This window comes from Aptenodytes forsteri, unplaced genomic scaffold, assembly GCF_000699145.1.
Source record: "Aptenodytes forsteri isolate BGI_AS27 unplaced genomic scaffold, ASM69914v1 Scaffold269, whole genome shotgun sequence".
NCBI lineage: Eukaryota > Metazoa > Chordata > Aves > Sphenisciformes > Spheniscidae > Aptenodytes > Aptenodytes forsteri.
The window spans coordinates 1,322,780-1,340,663 of record NW_008794418.1 but is presented as its reverse complement, the minus strand read 5'-3'; the positions used below and the strand labels follow the sequence as shown (position 1 = coordinate 1,340,663).

Below are 17,884 nucleotides of genomic sequence, written 5' to 3'. Positions count from 1 at the left end.
CCCAGGCTGTGGGGCCTCAGCGGCCCGGCGCTGCCCAAAGGAGGGGTCCGCAAGCCCCGAGGAGGGGCCCCGGCAGACCCGCTGGTCTGTTGGCTGCCCGTGCGGTTTATATGCTCAGGACAGGTCCTGCCCCGGCTCAACGACACCTGCAAGAAACGGGAGAGTGATGGCAGGTCATGTTGGCAAAGGCCAGCCGGGCGCGGGGGTTGTGCTTCTGCTCCTTTGAGTTGACTTCTGTTTTTTTAGGAAATGTGTTCAGGCGTGCCGTACATGGGAGGTGCAGCGCTCCTTAAGCCACGTTACTCCACTTCTGGTCTTGTCGGGTAAACAGTATCGGGCTAAATCAGTAGTGTAAGTTTGACGTCTGCAGGGACACCCCAGAACTCAAAGGAGAAAGTAATGGTGGCTCAGTAGGTGAGCATCTCCCGCACTACTGCCTTCCCAGATGTGACCATGCACGAGTGATTTGGAAGCGATGCAGCCTCTGCTGCGTAATCTCCAGTTCTCTTGGATGTGGGGACAAAAATTGCTTCTAGACTCGATGCTTTTGACTTCCGTTTTTGAGAAGGTTGAGAGCGGTATCATTGGTGTTTGGAGCTGAAAATAGAGTGGGGAGAAATGGTAACAAAATTTCGAAGGGCTTTTATCCCAGCTTAAAATAACACCAAACCTACAGGGTAGTGTACGAAAGTTAGTCTGAATCCGCTCTAAAAGAAGAGCACTTCATTGAAAATGCGCATGTTGCTGCTTGCTGGTTTTGCTTGACTAAATGAAACTCTGATTTTCCTCCAGGCATATATGATTAAAGCATGTCTGTTATGTAGTCAACGTATAATGACAGCTACCTTAGTGAGGTGTAGAGGCTTATCAGATAGGAGGAGAGAATGATAACCTGGCAGCTTTTTTTTTTACAGTGGCCCGACAGCTGGAAGTAGTGGCTTTTTGTGTGGCTTTCGGTATTTATTTACACAGTTGGACACAATCAGTTTTTTTCATTGGATCCAGCATCATAACGCTTCATTCAGAATCTTGAATTCTGAATCTTCTTCATTCAGAATCAAAGACTTGTGCTTTGAGTTTTCCTGCCAATGTTCAAGAGAGCCTCTGAGGTATTTCAGTGAACAAATTAGGGAGCGTCTTTTACCACGGTGGCTTGAGCTGGCCTTTGCCATAGCCAGTTCTACACTGTTTATAGCTTTTATAATGAAAAATCTTGCTTTCCCAGGACAATAAATGGATCCTGGCTGCTCGCGCCTTTGCTCACCAGTGTCTACTCTTGGTACTCCAGCACTGTTTACAGATGCCTCTGCATCCAGGTGCAGGATCTGAAAAGCAGCCTGCTGAGCAGCTGCTGTTCTTGGGTCTTTGATGCTTGAGAGAGACTCTAGGCACCCAGTACGCTGGAAAGAAAAGTACGTGGGACAGTGGGATGGTGCCTGGTGGAAGCATGGCAGTTTGGTGCTACAGAGCAGCAGTGGCATGAAGAATTATCAGCTGATGCTCAGCTGTTTGTTTTACAGGAGAGCCTGCAGGTCCGGCCGAGGTGAGGGACCGGTTGCACATTTAGTTGCATACATCTACAACAGGATGTAAGCTGTACTGTAAAGAGCTTATCGTTGGGGTGGGAAGGAAAAGACAGTCGTATCGAGTGTGACTCTAACTCAGGAAGCTGTTAAACGGTGGGGCTACGAGCAGAATTAAGGCACTCGGGTTCCTATTCCAGGGTCAGTTCATAAGACCAGGAGTTTTCCAGCTGGTACCTGAGGATTTTTTGAGCAGCTGACTGCCTCCTTCGACGTGCGCGCCCCCTCCAGTGTTTGGGTTGCCCCGCACTAGGCCAAACCTGTCATCTGGCATCTGTCAAATTCCTGAGAGAGTACGGTGGAGTACAAAGTTGTCGGCCCAGCTACCTCTGCTGATCAAATGAAACAGGCAGGTGTATTTCGAAGAACGTTTGTTACTCCACTAGTTTCTGAAATCTTTCATGTTTGCCTGCATCTAAATGTCTAGTACAAGAACCGGGGGACATCAAGGAAGCTGGCTGGAGCCAGGTTCAAAACAAACAAATGGTGTTTCTTTGCGCAACGGGGAGTAGACCGGCGGAACTCCTTGCCAAAGGTTGTTGTGGATGCAGGAAGGTTAAGTAGATTCAGGGGAAGACAGGGCAAAAACGTGGAAAAGAAACCACTGCTGGTTTCTAAATGACAAAATGCTGTGGGTTTAGGAAGAGCCAAAACCAGCTGGAGGTTGGGACAGTACTTGCAGAAACTGCGTGCCTTGTCTTACGCTTGCCTCCGCGTTCCAATAATGGTTGCTGCTTATCGCTTTTCAGGCTTAAGAGGTAGAAAAATGTTTTCAAGATATTTACCCCAGAGTGAATGACGCTGTGTTTCAGAGCATGGACACTGCGTGGTGGTCACAGTCTTCACCGCAGCATTCTCTGTGTAAGAGAGCATCTGGGACGTGCTCCCTGGGACACCCTCAGTATTATAAATAAACCCAGAAAAACGCTTCACTCCCCCACCCCCCAGCAAGCCAGGTTTAGCAGCGCCCTGAATGTTACCTTGAGATGGTATTTCACATTGCCCTTTCCAAGCCCTTTATCCCATTTGTGTTTTTCTGACGTGAAAAAGATCTACTTGGACTAGGGAAAGGAAGAAGAATAAGGCTACTGTTTTAACTGTGCCAGCCTGGCTGACACAACACTGCTATGTACACCCCTCACTGACCTAGTGAAACTTGTGAACGTAGATCAAGGCCTGATTTATTGGCAAAAATACACTTTATATCTGTTACCCCGCTGTAATCAGTCGAGTGACAGGGGAACAATGTGTAGCTGATCAGAACCAGGAGCATTTGTCTTGTTTAAAAGTTAGAGTTGTCTGATGAACTGTTCTGCTTTAGAGCTCTGAGTTGCTGTAACTGCAGCTATTGGGGTTTCAGTGGGTAATATTTCCCCTTGATCCTGTGTAGTCACAGAAGCAGTGTCTAATTGTTGCCTTTTCTGGCCTTTGGTCACAGATTATTTGAACAGGATTGCTGAATTCCACTGGAGCGTTACCTTGGAGTGATTGTGTAATCTCAAAGAAGCCTCACTGCTAAAAGATTGTTGAATTTTGCTTCACAATTCCTGCAAACTAGGTACAGCAGGTCAGACATTAGCTAGCCAACTCAAAATCTGTACGTTGTTTGAAGCATAGGTCAGTTTAAACTTCCAATGTACTTTATGTTACCTACTGTGTAATAGGAGCAACAATTAAGGCATTTATCACATAGCAAAAGTCTACTGAATTACAAGACCGTGAACAAAATGCAGGAGATGTGCAAAGACGGCAGCTGAAATTTCGTAGCTGTTTCTGAGGGACTGCAATCTCTTATGCTTCAGAAAGCCTGTAAGGTTTGTCTGTTATTTGAGTCCACAAGACACAGCAGCCACCACGGCTTTGTGTCTTGGCATGCGCTGCTGCTTCTGATACCTGTGACAAGTGTGACTAGAAAGCTTTTGAACCGGTTTCCGAGTGGAATGAGCCTGGGTTGTGACAACTCTAACCCAAATTGGTCAGCTGGTTTCAAGTATAATGTTCTTCAAAAAAGGAAGTATTCTACTGCTGACAGCTTCTCTTTAAAATTATATGGTTCTAACAGAAGTTATGCTCTTTCCAGGCAAGTATATAGCTAAGGTAAGGTCTGTGCTCAGAAGAGCTGGTAGTTAAGAGCATTATCATTGAGATGAAAGCAAAGAGGAGGGAAGTATCAGATGGTTGCTTACACCAAAGAGGCAGCAAGTTTTTAGATTCTTACCTCCTTGCTGTACCAGCAGTAAGAAACCAATATTGAATACCCTTCTTTGTCTTTCTGCATTTAATTCCTGTGTACTCTGGTGTATCTGAAACCAGAACTCTGCGAAGGAGAAGGAGGAATGTCAGAGATCTGGTTTTGCTCATGCTGACTTGCTCCAGCTTTGCAGAGATGTTTTCGGGGAAACCTATTCCATGTCTTAAAACAAGCTTTGAAGGCTGTGTGGTTGACAAACGCCATTTGTCTAGGTGGCTGCTTGTCCTTGTTTTCTGGCTTGTATGGTACTGGCACATTGTTCTTGCACAGTAATACTCTTCCCTTTCCTGGCTTATTTCTCTAATACTGGGGGCTAGGAATGAAAGCTTTTGTATCCCTCCTCAACCTGATGACGTTGTGTCTTACCTGATCCAGCAATCTAATTAGTCGTAGAGCTTAGCGTTGCTTCTGAGCTCATTTGTAGTTTACAGTGGGTCTGTAACAGCAGCTGCCGGCCAGACGTATGCAGGCAGGCACTCGGAGCTTGTGAAAAGGCGGCTCTAGGCTCTCGCCTTCTGCAGTGAGTTTCTGTGTTGCGCTCTCGTAAGCCTTTGCTGCGTGCCTACGGTTCTGACTTGCTGCTGCTTTTTGCTCGCTCCACATCCGTTCTAAAGGCTACACAGATAGAGCATCTTCTGAGGTCTCATGGATAAACACAACCTTGCTCGCTGAACGCAGAAGATGGACTATATGAGCTGCTAATTGGGGAGCGAGTCATCAAGGGCCAACTTTCTTTGCTCGCCACCTTAGAGCATCAGTGACATTTAAAGTGAGCTTGGAGTGAATATTGGGTTGTACAACTCCTTACTTCTGCTGTTCTTCTCTGGACCCAGTTTGGAATTTGGAGAACTTGAGTCAAAGATCACTCTGAAATGATGCTTTTGAGAGCAACTGCTGTAGCTGTGAGTATCGCAGAGCATGAGGAAGTCTTGGGTTTTCTCCCCCCCTAAATCTCCTGACTGTGGCAAGAGTGGGCTGGCCGCCCTTCTGCCCTGCCTGGGCCAGGGACTCTAGAGGGTGCCTTGTACTGGTGATGCCTGTTGTGCTTTCACTTCCAAATGACGGGGTTCTCCCTGTAAAACTGTTTTCTCTGCTCAGTGGCGTTGGTCATACCCTTCCAGAGCTGGTGCTTCAAGAGTATTAACATTGCTGTCAACGTATGCATTATTTATTGTGTATGCTGAAGGCTCCAGTGACAAGGAGGTTCCAGTTCTATTACTGTTGTTGAGGGAAACTTCTGAGGACTGGCACTTGGGCCCACCTCTCTTGTTCTTGTTTGCTTTTGTCCGTTTCTTTTCAGAAACAGACATTTTTCAGCCATTGTTTCCTCTGGAAGTATTTTTTTTTGGTCACGTTTGCAACACTTGCAGTTTTCATGTTTTCCTGCAGGAGCTGTAGCTTTGAGAAGTTTTGTGGCAGAGTAAATGACTTCCTGTATAAATAGTCTGGTTTTACGTTTGCTCGGGTATGACAAGGTAAGAATTGTCTGGCTGCAGGTGTGGTTGTCTAGACTAGGGAGTCATTTTGGCATATCGTATTTCTGAAAGGTTTTGAAGTTTTTTTTCTTTTGGCTTGGTGATTACAGTGAAGGACAGATGTGCATGAATAAATAATTTTTTTTTCTTTCTTGTGGATTTAGCAAGTGCATAGAAAGGCTTCAGACCCGAAGATGCAAAGAGGGGTAAACTTTACCGTTCTCCTTGTCTCTTGGACTTTACCATTCTTCTTGTCTCTTGTATATGCAAAGATTGGATGCCACTGAAAGCCAATATCCACTGCATGTTCCCTGTTACTGCAGGTTTTTGTCTGCCCTTTTAGGATGGATGATTTGGAAAGCAAGGTTATCTTCTTGAAATTCCATTCTGATATTTTTCCATCTGAAAAGAGATTTCTGGTGAGACACCCCTAAGGAGTTCTTGTAGAAGGCTTAAAGTAAGTGGCCAGCTTTCCATCCCCTAATTTCTGTGGATCTTTGCAAGCGTGCTTATAAAATAGCTGAAAATTGGACAGTTGTTCTGAGTAATATGCATAGACAATATATATACAGCACCTTATCACTGCAGCCAAGTCTGAGAGTGTGATCTAAGGGGCGCAGAGGTGATCTAAAGGGTGGTCTTGCTGCAGCCTGTGTTCCCGTTGACTCCCTTGCGTAAACAGAGATGTGCATCCAACTCTGTAGTGAGCTCATTCACAGCTACCCCAGCAGATAATCCCTCCCTTTCTTTTTTTTGTAGGGTGGGTTTTCTGCCGGGGTAGCCCCTGATCTGACTCCCTCTGAGACCAAGTGAGCACAAGGGTTAGTGTGGGAGAAATGGCAGCAAGACCTGTAGCCAGGCATGGAGGGAATGAGCAAAGTGGAGCCTCACTTGGTTTTACAGCTAAGGCGATCTAATAACTGACTGCTAACCAAACTGTGTCCTAGGACTGCAGACTTTGCCCTTCATGGCTGCTGAGAAAGCTCCACGTTGATTTTGTTACATACCTGGACAATAAAGGGATTTATTCAGAATAAAGAGCCCTGATACGAGGATTGCAGAGTTGGGTGCAGCAACTCACTGGAGTAAACAACTGGACTGTTTTTGTGTCCATACTGAGTATGTTTGGTATGAGGTGTGAGAGCCAAGTGGGAATATTTAGACTTTTGGCAGCAAAAACAGACAAGCTGAAGGAAGAGGGGCAATGACAACTCTTCTGTGTCTGTGGAAGGAAAAGGATATTACAGAGAAAAACAGGCGTGTTAGTCCTTTGATCTGAAATTTAGTCTAACATCTCTTCTCCAGTTCCAGGCTTGTAGCTGTTAGAGGCATCTCAGGCAGCAGTGAACAAGTCTCATCTTCTCAACTAGCGTGTTTAGTGCTTGTTGCCTGATGCTCTGGAAAACTGGGTTAGTCCCTGCGTGTGCGCTCGGAAGCCTGACCACTTTATTGGTTTAACTGGATTAGCTGATAGTTTAAACTGAACTATTTGTTCTCACTCACACTGTAAAGAGATTGTACTTTGCTGGCTTTGTGGTTAGCGCTTTCCATTGCCAATCTGTTCCTGGAATTATGCTAGAGAAGAGCCCAACCCATCAAGGAAAACAGAATTGCACCAGGTTTTTTTGTCAGTTCATACCGCTTGGTCTGACAGTTGTCTGTGACTGTCCGCCGCCAACAGAAATGCCAGTGTCGTTGTGGAGCGTCCTGTGGATTTGGTACTTTTGTTGTTGTAACTTCTGAATCTCTGAAATCAGTATATGATGTCAAACTATAATTTTTTGTGACGCTTTTTTTTTTTCCCTCTCCCCTGGTTGTTGAGTAGTTGCACACTGGATCAAGTTCAGTATTGTTGGGGCTACACTAGAGTCGTAGCTTCTTATGCCACTAGAAAACATGATGCAGTTCTCTGTTCTTCTCCATTCCTCATTGCACAGCTATGTGCAGAGAGAGGCTGTCAGCCAAATACTATTACTTTTTTGTAGTATCTGAAGAAGTACAATATCCTTTCCTCCACTGGTGTCTGTAAAGGCAGTGTTGTCTTGTGCTTGAACAGGAAAGTTCTTGAGAAAATCATGCAGGAGAGGCCCCTCTGCAAGCAAGGGAGTCTGACTTATGCAGTGAAGCCCATGAAAAGCTACATGAGGATATCCTTTCTTTTGTTATTATTTTCTTGCCCAAATCTGTTACAGAATCACAGAAGGGATAGCTTGGCTGTGGGGGGCAAAGCTGTGCTTCCCCGTGCGTGTTGGGGATTTGTCTCCTTGGAAGGGTTTTTATTATGCAAGGTGTTTTCCAGGCTGTGCAGCGCACGTCGTTGCCTGTGAACTCCTGAAGGAGGGGTTGGACAATTGAATCTTTGGAAGACTTTATTGGTGATGTTGGTTTGAGGCATCCGTGATGAATGGCAGAGGTTGGAAGGAAGGCTGCTGACACTCTTGGTACCTTTTTTGCATCTAGCCCTTTGCTCACCTGAAGTCTTCTCTTCCAGCATCCAGGTGGAGAAGAGGTTTTGCTCGAACAAGCTGGTAGAGATGCCACAGAGAGCTTCGAAGATGTTGGGCATTCCACAGATGCCAGGGAAATGCTCAAGCAGTACTACATAGGGGAGATCCACCCGGTAAGGACCAGCTGGCTGTGACAGCCTCTTTCAGACACAGGATGGGACTGTGTAAAAGTGTGACTCTCCTGCGTGTAACCCACTAAACACATACACCGAGATGTGTCTTGCGAAATAAGTAAGTAGTTACGGGTTTTAGGCAGTCTCTCTGTTGTCCAGGATTTCTGTTGAGGAAAGAGGATCTCTGTTGAGGAAACAAAACTAAATTAGTCTTCTTTTTCCACCATTCAGAACAGATTTCTCACTACAATTAAGTCAGGGGCGCTTAAAGAAGCTAATCTAATCGGTTCCCTCCTTAGCTGGTGGTACCGTAACTTCCCCATGCCTTGTAATTTAGAGTTCAGGAGGGTGAGAGATCACAGGGGCACGGCACGAACGCCAGCTTCCTGCCTGCTACAAAGACGGGTGCTGAAGGAACGACTCCTTTGAAAACCGAGTCCCGGGTTCCCTCATAAAGACTGCAGGTTTCTCTTGAAGTCAGTGCTTATCTTTTTTTCTTCTTCTTTTTTTTCCCCTTGACAGCACGATCGTAAAAAAGAAGGTTCTAAGGTAAGCTATTAGTGTTTTACTTTTCCGTTTTAATTTAATGCTGTGGAAACAATATTACGCTCACGGAATGAACAAAGAATTAGCCACACTTCTCTTTTTTTTTTTTCTTCCCCCCCCCGTGGAGCTTGTGGCTTTATGTTTACACAAACTACGGTAATGAATAAATCTTCCAAGCAAATTATACCTTTGTTTTTGTTCTGAAGCTCAGCAGTCACCTCAGTGTGAAATTGGAAGTGTTTTTTTGTGCCCTCTCTCCCCTGACATCAGCAACGTTATTTCCACACCTTGAGCCACAGACCGTTTTTTTGCATTACTCGCTATGTCCTGACCACTGAACTGTTAGCGTTGTTACATTCAAGCCAGGAGACGGGCACAGCCACTGTGGGGTTGGCTGTAAAACAAGAATCCTCTGTTAACTGCCCTAGTAATCACTGGTGTCGCTTAAAACTCAGGTATTCCTGGATTAGAACAGGGCACAGTGTTGCAAAAATGCCTTTGAAATGGATGGGGAGAGGGAAATGGTAATAAATAGAATCCCATCTGAGAGGTAAACATGTGCCTTGCAGCTGGCTTCTCTTCTCGCTTGGCGTGAAGGCTTGGACCAGGCGCAGCTCTGCCTTCAACAACGCTTTCATTAGATGTCGTTCGAAGCAGGGCCACTCGCAGAGTAGCGGGAATCAAGAAGGAAACTGTCAGCAGAGAGGGCGGCGACTGAAGCCCTTGGGAGCGTTTGCTTGCTGTAGTCAGCTGTAGAAAGAATAACTCAGGCTGGGTAAAGCCTACGCTTAGTTACAACACGGGACTGCATGATTATGCATATCTTCACCTTAAAATTTATTGTTCGGTTCAACTCTGTTTCATAAACAGAATCACATGCCTAAAATGTGCATAGAAATAAGTAGTAATCCGAGTAGCTCCTTTGGATATGAGTTAAATATTTTTTTTTCAAATATTTTTCTCTTCTGAGGAGAAAGTCCAGTGAGTTATGTACAGCTCAGGTCTTTCTCCAGTGTACAACATCCGTTTTAAAAGCAGGCCCAAGTACAATGTAAAAATAGCAAGAGACAGAAGTCAGCAATGTAGAAAGAAATAGGGGGGAACCACAAAAAAAAAGAAAGAAGTTGTACGTGTATACTCTTGTGACGCAGCTCAGAGGTAGCTCCCCACAGATAAGCGTCAGTGTTTAGCATCCACTGAATGCATTGTGGCAGAAAAGCGAGCACTAAGGCTCTCAAGAAGCCCTCTCGGAGCGCCACTGAATGCATTGTGGCAGAAAAGCGAGCACTAAGGCTCTCAAGAAGCCCTATCGGAGCGCCGGTTATCGTCCATAGCATATAAGATGAACAGACTGGTTTGCGAGGTAATGAGCAAGACCTTTTTTTTTGAGGGGTGCAAGTTCCAGTGTGAAGTTGAGGACCGGGTGGGAGGGATCGGATTGATGGAAGGAATGTGGAGGTGAGGAGGAGGGCAAACATCCCCAGAAACATCCGCACTTGTGACAGAGGGTGTTTGGGAGAGGAGGGGAGGGTTGTTTTTCCTCCGTATTTGTAATCGCATGTTCGGTCTTGTAGTCTTATTAGCACATGTTTAACGTTTCTTTTTTTCCCTGCTAACTCCCTCTTTCCTCCTTCAGGATCCAAGTATGACATCCTCAGGCCAAGCAAGGTATAGTATCCTCTTAAAATAAGAGTAAGAAATTGAGGAGGTAGGACTCTCTGTTTGTAGAACTGCATATTAACTCTAACGGGCAGGAAGAAAACCCCGGGGATATTACCGCACTGTCCTTCCAGCCAGCGGATAGTCCAAAATTAGTTGCCAAACAGCGCACCGAGTTAGCTGCCAGGGCGTGCACCTCCCTCGTTGGATGTGGAGACACAGCCGGTGGTGCAAAGTCCCCTGCTCCACGCTGGGCAGAACAGGCATCCTGGTATTCTGCAGCTTGAATTCTCTGGCCCAACGTGTTTGTGTTGCACAACTATGGCTGCAGTCCCTTCGCACTACAGCGATCGTTTGGGTGGTCACCGCAGGCCACGGGGTGATGTGACACAGTGATGTGCATTTTTTTTTGGAGGATCTTTGCTGTGACCAGCCCCATTTAGTTGAAAATCCAGGAGTGCTTACAACCAGAACAGGGCCTCAGTCTTTCGTAGCTGATGCAGAACTTTTTTGCTAAGGAGGCTGCTGAAGGTGAGCCTGTGGCCTCTGGTTTATGAGTGAGGCAGATTTATTGTGGGATAGCCGTAGCAATTTCCATCCTTGAGTCAACTCTGCTGTTTGCATAGCACAAATTACAGTCTGACTTATTTAAGGGGAAAAAAAACCCCCACAACCAACAACAAAAACCCCAAATTGGTTTCTGTATGTGCCAGGCTGGAAACTTCAGCAATTCAGCTGCTATTTTATAAGCCACCGAGCCACCCTTGCAGGCGCAGGGGCCTCTCGCAGGGGCTGGGCAGAGCACTGAGCACGGGGACTGCTAGAGCTGCCCAGCCCTGTGAGCCAGGGCCCGTGTGGTTGGTCTGTGAGCTGATGGGAGACGGGTCCCGAGGCTTCCCTAGATGAAAACAGACATGTAATACGTGATGAACGTCTTGAATGAATTATTAACTCGATACTTTCTTCCGGTTTATGTTGTGTGTATTTTTTTCTTGTTTTGTTTTTTCTCCCCATAGTTTCTGGTCAACCTGGCTGATCCCCATCTTCGGAGCACTGGTCATAGGTTTAATGTATCGCTATTACATGTTGGATGGGAGAACCTCTTGAACTGACCTTGCTGGCACCTCAGAAAGCCTGAAAGAGAGGGTGTGAGAGAGAGTGCACGCGTGCAACATGTGGAGTTCTGCTTCCCTTAACTTTTTCTGCCTTGCTTTTAGCTTTGAGTCTGTCAAGTGATGTTGATATCCATGGGACCAAGCTAATACCAAACTCTGTCTATCCTAACTCTGGGACCCACGGACCTGTCGTACTTTCCTCTCGCGGTGGCCGGGCAAGTACAACTTCCCGGTATTCTTTTAGGTTTGTGTGTGGTCTCCCTCGCGTGTGCGTGCTCGTGTGCTCGCTCTCTCACTCTCTCTTGCTCTCTGAAGTAAACCACAGACAACCTTTTTCTTTCAATGCCTTTTCGTTAAGCCAGACAACGTGAAACAGCTGCTAGTGAGCCTGTGGGTTTGCCTCAGTCCTTCACAGAGCATTGTCAGAAATAAACTGCAAGCTGTCTACAGTCTATTCCAGAAAAGATGGCCGGGGATGCGGTTCCGCAGTAACTTTCCCAGTGCACGCAGGCAACACTAATTGGAGCAGCAGGAAATTGTTAGCTTTGCTACCTCTTTCTGTACGTGTCTGTTTTTAACGGTTAAGCAAATATAAGTATTTTAAAAGCGATTCTGTTCATTTTGTAATATTTGTACTTGTCACTTTAAAATGTATATTCTGTGAAACAATTTATACTGTGGATCCTGGTTTGTTTGGGTGCTTTTGTGCTGCGTGCGGCAGTGCCAGAAATGGGAACTGACACGTGGCTTCTCAAAACACAGATTTTTCTTTCTCCCGGAGGTCTTGATCCGACACAAGTATTGGAAACAAAACTCGTTCTTACTTGCTGTGAATGTGCACCAGATGGGGGGAAAACCCAAATAAATCCAGTCTCTTCTCCCTGAATGAAAAGGGAAAAGAAATCCATTTGGGATTTGTGCATAATGCTGGTTTTGTCTTGGAATAGAGGAGGGTATTTCTCTCTTCTGTTTTTGTGTATCGCGTAGTCGGCCTCCAACAGTGCAGAGACAATGTAAGGTATGCTTCATGCACTGAGGCACGAATCTTTCCAGCTCTTCCAGCACGTTGGTCTGCGGCTTCGGGATCTGCTAAACAAAGGGAACTCGTGTCCTGGTGTCCGATATCCTTCAGCGGTGCTGTACAACGCTGCTCTGACACTGGTTCCTAATTCAAACGTTACCGCAAAGCTGATCACCTTTTTGAATTGCAGCAAAAAGGGGAGCGATATACTGGGGTCCTGTTTGTGAAAACCGCCCGTAGCTTGGGGTTTTTCTTCTCTCTTCCACGAAGCTACTATGTTCCCCAGAAGGTTGTGTAGAAGAATTTCTTGGGTGTGGGATTACACCCCACCTTTGAAAAACGAAGGCCGAGGAACCGTGTAGTCACTGGGAATGGAGAGCGCTGCTGGGGCTGCCTTACTCCCTCTACTCCTCCAGCGGGCACGGGCCAGTCGCTGCCAGCAGCGGCATCTCGCGTTTCAGCGCTCGCTGTTTCAGCAGAGGTGCAACAGAAGTCCCCGCAGAGGCCTGTCGTCCTGCAGGACTTTTTTCGCTGCCATCGATTGTTTCGTCTCTTCGGGTGAATTATCTGGCCGGGGAAACCTGGAGTTCACCGTTGCCGAAGTGGCTCTTGGATATCCTATCGCGAGCTATGTTTGCTCCTCGCTCTGCCCTGGCGGCTTTGGTGGTCGAGTTTCTGTTTGTTCTGCCCTAACACGAGTCTAGCAGAAGAGTATAAATCTGAGCCAAGGAAAATCCAGTGGGAAGGACCTGGGAAATTCTATTTAGCTACGTTTTAAAGGCTAAAGGTGACAGGCCACATAGTCATACATTAACGTAGGTCTTAAATGGGTCAGTCAACGTAAGTTTACGGAAAATAGATCTTACCAGTCCGACGTGATATTTTTATGTTCCAGATTAGTTGAAAATACACTGATGTGCTGCTTGGGCTTCTGCAAGGCATTTGAATTGATACTGCAAGGTCTGTTGCCTGATTTAACAAAACCCATACAAAAATCCGCAGGGGCAAATTGAAAACTGGAAGATTTGATTTGGCAGTGGAAGGGCAATAGTCGGAGGGTGAACGTGTTTCAAATTCACCCCAAAGAGCAATCCGTGCTCGTTTAAGGCTTGGCAGCGACCTGGAAGGAGAGAGATGCCCCCCGGAAAACCAGCGAGCTTGGTGGTGGCTGCCTCGCGCGGAGGGTCTGGGTGGCTGGTGAGGTGGATGCAAGGTTGCGGGTGGGAAAAGAAACCGGGCAGGAACGCTGGATGTTGGGCTGCAGCAGCACACCAGGGAAGCGGCGGGATGCGGCGCCGCGGGGTAAAGGTCCAGCGCGTTCCTCTCGGGCGTTAGTGGGAAGCTCGTCTGTGTTTGGCACTGTCGCTGCAGTGGGTGAATGCTACGACTACGCCTTTGGCTTTTAAAAATCCAGAGAAATGCCATGTAAATGATTAAAAGCTTGGAAAACATTCTTTACGGTGAGAGCCTTGAGCCCGATCTAGCTTATCGAAGGGAAGGTTACAAAAGAGTAGCAGGGAGGTGCTTGCACGTGGAACAGAAACTTTATCAAAGGGCTTTTTGATCTAGAGGAGGGTGGTCTAAGAAAGGCCACTAGTCAACGCTAGAGCAGGTCAAACTGGAAATAGGCATTTCTTCACATTTGTCGCGAAGTCATTAACCGTGAGAAGAGTTCAGTGAGGGTTATAGTGGATTCTCTATCAACAGTTTTAAAGCTGGAGGGCACGTGTTGCCTAAAGCATCATCTTACTGAGTCGGGGAAGTGTGGGGCCCTCTACAAAAGTCAGCTGGTTTGATTCCAGGAGCCTCGGGTTAGCCCGAGGAAAGGGGCCGGTGTCGGTGCCCGGTGTGATGGTGGAAACGTGTCTCTCTTCTCCATAGGCATTGCTTTTACCTGGATTTTGGCATACGTGCTTTTTTTTTTTTTTAAATACTTTTTTCCTGGCGCCCTCTACATCCAGTTGCATTTCGGTAACTCTAGATAGCTTTTTGCCATCATCAGATGTTGTCCCGTTGCTGTTTACCGTTGGGAAAACTGCCCGTCAATTCCCATTTGTTACGGAGCCTTTCTGTTGCTGCTGCTGTTCCCTTTTAACCGATAAACTGCCCGGGGGAGACCTTCAGTCTTGTTCCAGGGCTTCTGAGAGCTGTTAAGAGCCTTGTCCAACGTCTTGTGGAAACGCAAGCAACCCCTGTCGGGGGGTTGTCCCTTTTCCGCGCGCGTGCCGGCTCCCTCGGAGATCTCGAGGTGCTTGAGATGCAGTTACAGAAGCCACGTCGAAGTCTTCCCACTTCTCCATTACTTACAAGCCTAAAACGGCATCTGCCGGTGCGCCCAGCACGGCTGTCAGTTTTACTGGTCTGTCGCCCTGCAGATCCTTCCCGCAGCTCTCCGTCCGCCGGAGCTGGGGCTGGTTCGAAGGACGGCAGGTACGTGATGGACACAGGCTGGCGTGAGCCCGGTGCTCTCCCGGCGCTGAGCTCCCCTGCCCGGGGCTTCCTCCGGCGAGGTGGTGGGGGCCAGCCCACCTCTTCTCGTTCCTTTCTTCTTTTCTTCTTCTGGCTCGCTGAATGACGGGTCCCACCGGCGTGAAACTGCGCAGTCAACAAAGGAGGCATTAACAACGCTTGTTTACCCGTTTTGTTTGAGGATTAAAAAAGACAATTCCAAATCTTTGTCCTTACGCTGAACTTCTTGCACAGCAAATGTTTGTTGCCAGGTCCCCCGCACAATGCAGGCGCTGTCTCAGCTTTCACCCTGCGAAAAAACTCTCTTGGTGAAATTAAAGCTGGGTGTGTGCGCTTTGCTTCCTTCAGGTGCTTTGGAAGCCGAGTTGAGTGAAGAACTGTAAACACGAGCACGGAGGCAGCTCCCACGGTTAATGTAACCCTATTACGGCTGCCTCGGGAACGCCAGCAGAACCGTGCTGGTCTCCTCTGCCTCTCCGCGAACCCAAATTCCTTGACAAAACAGAATGTAACTGTTCATTGGGTTGATGGCTTGCGGAGGATGGGTAGGAAGTCTGAGCGTGTTCCTGGTTTTGCTGAAATTAGCTGATAAAGGGAAGGAATTGTGAGGGAACGAGGTGCAGAGCTCTGTGTGCCGCCAAGGTCGGACCCGGGAGCCGTGGCCGCTGCCCCGGGGAGGATGCGGGCTGGGGGTGGTTGGGCAGCGCTCCGTTCTGAGGCAGGAGTACCCATGGAATGCCCGGAGACCGTCTGCCTGGCGAGACGCGCTGGGTCGTGTATTTGCCGTGTTCAGTAAAGGCGTGTGACAAGCAAGTGCACGATTCTGTCTTACAACAGGCGCAAGATGTTTAGTTACGCTGGCCCTGCGTAAAGGCGCTGCTTGACGGCCAGCTTGGGCGGCCGCCTGCTTTGTGGGGCTCGAATATCCAGCGTCTGTTATATTTTACAAACCCGACAAGCCCCCGTCACCTGTATTTGAGGCGCAGGGTCTCTACTGCACCTCAGCGGGAATTACAATCGGACAGAAGGATCTGGGGTGGGGGGAGCATTCAGCAGCTGCTTGCTCTTTCCCAGAACAATCCTCCCACTCCGCTAACGCCTGTGGGGGGGAAACTGGTACTAGCAGTGCTGCGTCGGTGTAAGGTAACCGAAGCGGTAACTTGAATTCTTGAAAATGACAACCTGTAGATGTAGCGCAGCTGGAGCAGGAGAACTTTGGGGACAGAAGGATCTGGGGTGGGGGGAGCATTCAGCAGCTGCTTGCTCTTTCCCAGAACAATCCTCCCACTCCGCTAACGCCTGTGGGGGGGAAACTGGTACTAGCAGTGCTGCGTCGGTGTAAGGTAACCGAAGCGGTAACTTGAATTCTTGAAAATGACAACCTGTAGATGTAGCGCAGCTGGAGCAGGAGAACTTTGGTCGTGGCAACTGTTTTGCTTAAAACTAATAGTTAAAGCGAAGAAAATGGTGAGCTATGGCAGACAGGATTTGTCTTCCTGTCAGTAGAGGAACAAATCTTTTAGACGGCATCAGTTAAAGCTGAGCCTGTGCCAAAGACGATCTGCAGAGTGCTGTAACCAGGCAATACAATTGTTCCTGCAACCTGTCGGGAAAGCAGCAGTCTGTGGATCAGCACCGTGCAAGCAACGCAACTCATCTTCTGGGGGTGAATGGGGTTTTCTACAGAAGTCAGTCCATAGCGATCTAAATGTGGATCGTTATTAAGCTCACAGTTATTAAGCATTACACAATCATTCTCCTGTTCTACGATTGCTTATTTGTAATGAAGATCTCCGTGACCAGCTGATACATTTACATTGCTAAGTGCTGTCTTGCTTTTCCAGTTTTGAGAACGTCTGCTCTCGCTTCAGCGGCTGCTGATTCTGTACAATCTTTCACGCTGCAATTATAATGGGACTTTTAATAATCGCAGCGGGGGAGCTGTGAGGGCTCCCTGCGTAATCCTGGTAAATTCCAGTTACCTCTTAGGACGTGCGATGAGCAAGCGGCAGAGAAGCCACGGAAGCAAGTTTTGTCAGATAAGAAGCCGTGAAGCCTGTGACGGTGACGGCAGTGCCGCCTCTTGCCTTCTGCGTGAGCGTTGGCAGCAGAGCATCGCCTTGTGCCACCAGAAGCTCAGCTACGCTCCAGCAGCGCGTGGGAGCACAGACTCTTCACCGCAAGAAGAGCGTGTAGGAGGGTTGTTTTCAATGGAAAGATGAAATGGAGACCACAAAATACATCTCTTATTTACCTGTATACTTACAAAAGAATGTAACATCCCACTCCCACGGCTGTCAGCAGAACCTGGCTCTTAAAAATCTGCCTAATTGTGGCTCTCATGGTAGTTGCAGCAGCCTCGGGGAAGCGGTACCCGCTCAGATCATCCCAGGAGGGAGCAAGAGAGCAGCAAGGCAGCTAACCAGCTGCCTTGATAAGAGGGCGAAGAAAAGTCAGTGGGAACTGTCTGCTTTGGTCCTGGATTTTAGCTGAAATCATGCAGGGAAAAAAGGTCATTAACTGAGTTGGAAGTGGAGGTTTCAGGGGGGGGAGCACTTTGTAAGCGGCGCTGGATAATGCACGAAAGCCACTGTGCATCCCTCGTGAGGGTCCTGGGTATTAAAACCGTTCTGTGGTCTGGGAAGCAGATACGGCGGTCACAGGACGGGACGTCCTCGGTGTGCTTGTAGGAGAGGAAAATCTGATTCGCAATATGAAGGAAGGTTGTGAATTATTTTCTTGGCCAGCGCTATTTCACTGTAAACTTTATTTATCTTTGATGAAGAGGAGTTGGATCCAAAATCCACAGAAATAAAGAGAAGACTTCTGAACTACTTTTAAATCTGCTTCCAAGTTCTGCGGGGTCAATACTGAGCATGGTCTCGCTTCTCTGAGCGTCGAGGAGAATTTGCAGGGTGTCCGAGACAGAGATGGTAAAAAATTAGGGGAGGCCAAATGCTCCAGCGCCTCTCGTTAGTCCCACGTCTCAGCCTTGGCTCTGTTTTCAGTTGTACATTGCCCTTCGCTGGCGAAGGGAACGCTGAGATAGTTCAGGGAGAAGGAGAAAAGTCACCCCAGCGCCCGTGACGAAGAAGGAGGTGACACAACAATCAGCCCGTTGGTCTGTCTGCACCGTCCCATCTTG

At 47.7% G+C, this 17,884-nt stretch overlaps 1 protein-coding gene across 1 annotated transcript in view; it reads left to right on the top strand.

The window, feature by feature from the left end:
- LOC103907301 (cytochrome b5 type B) overlaps positions 1–11,860 on the top strand; it is an 18,211-nt gene extending 6,351 nt beyond the window's left edge. The window contains exons 2-5 of the mRNA XM_019474673.1: positions 7,801–7,929; positions 8,452–8,478; positions 10,112–10,143; positions 11,151–11,860. Of these exons, the coding sequence (XP_019330218.1) occupies positions 7,801–7,929; positions 8,452–8,478; positions 10,112–10,143; positions 11,151–11,241 (279 nt within the window). The 3' untranslated portion in view covers positions 11,242–11,860. The remainder of the gene's footprint in view (positions 1–7,800; positions 7,930–8,451; positions 8,479–10,111; positions 10,144–11,150) is intronic.
- Positions 11,861–17,884: the final 6,024 nt, after the last annotated feature.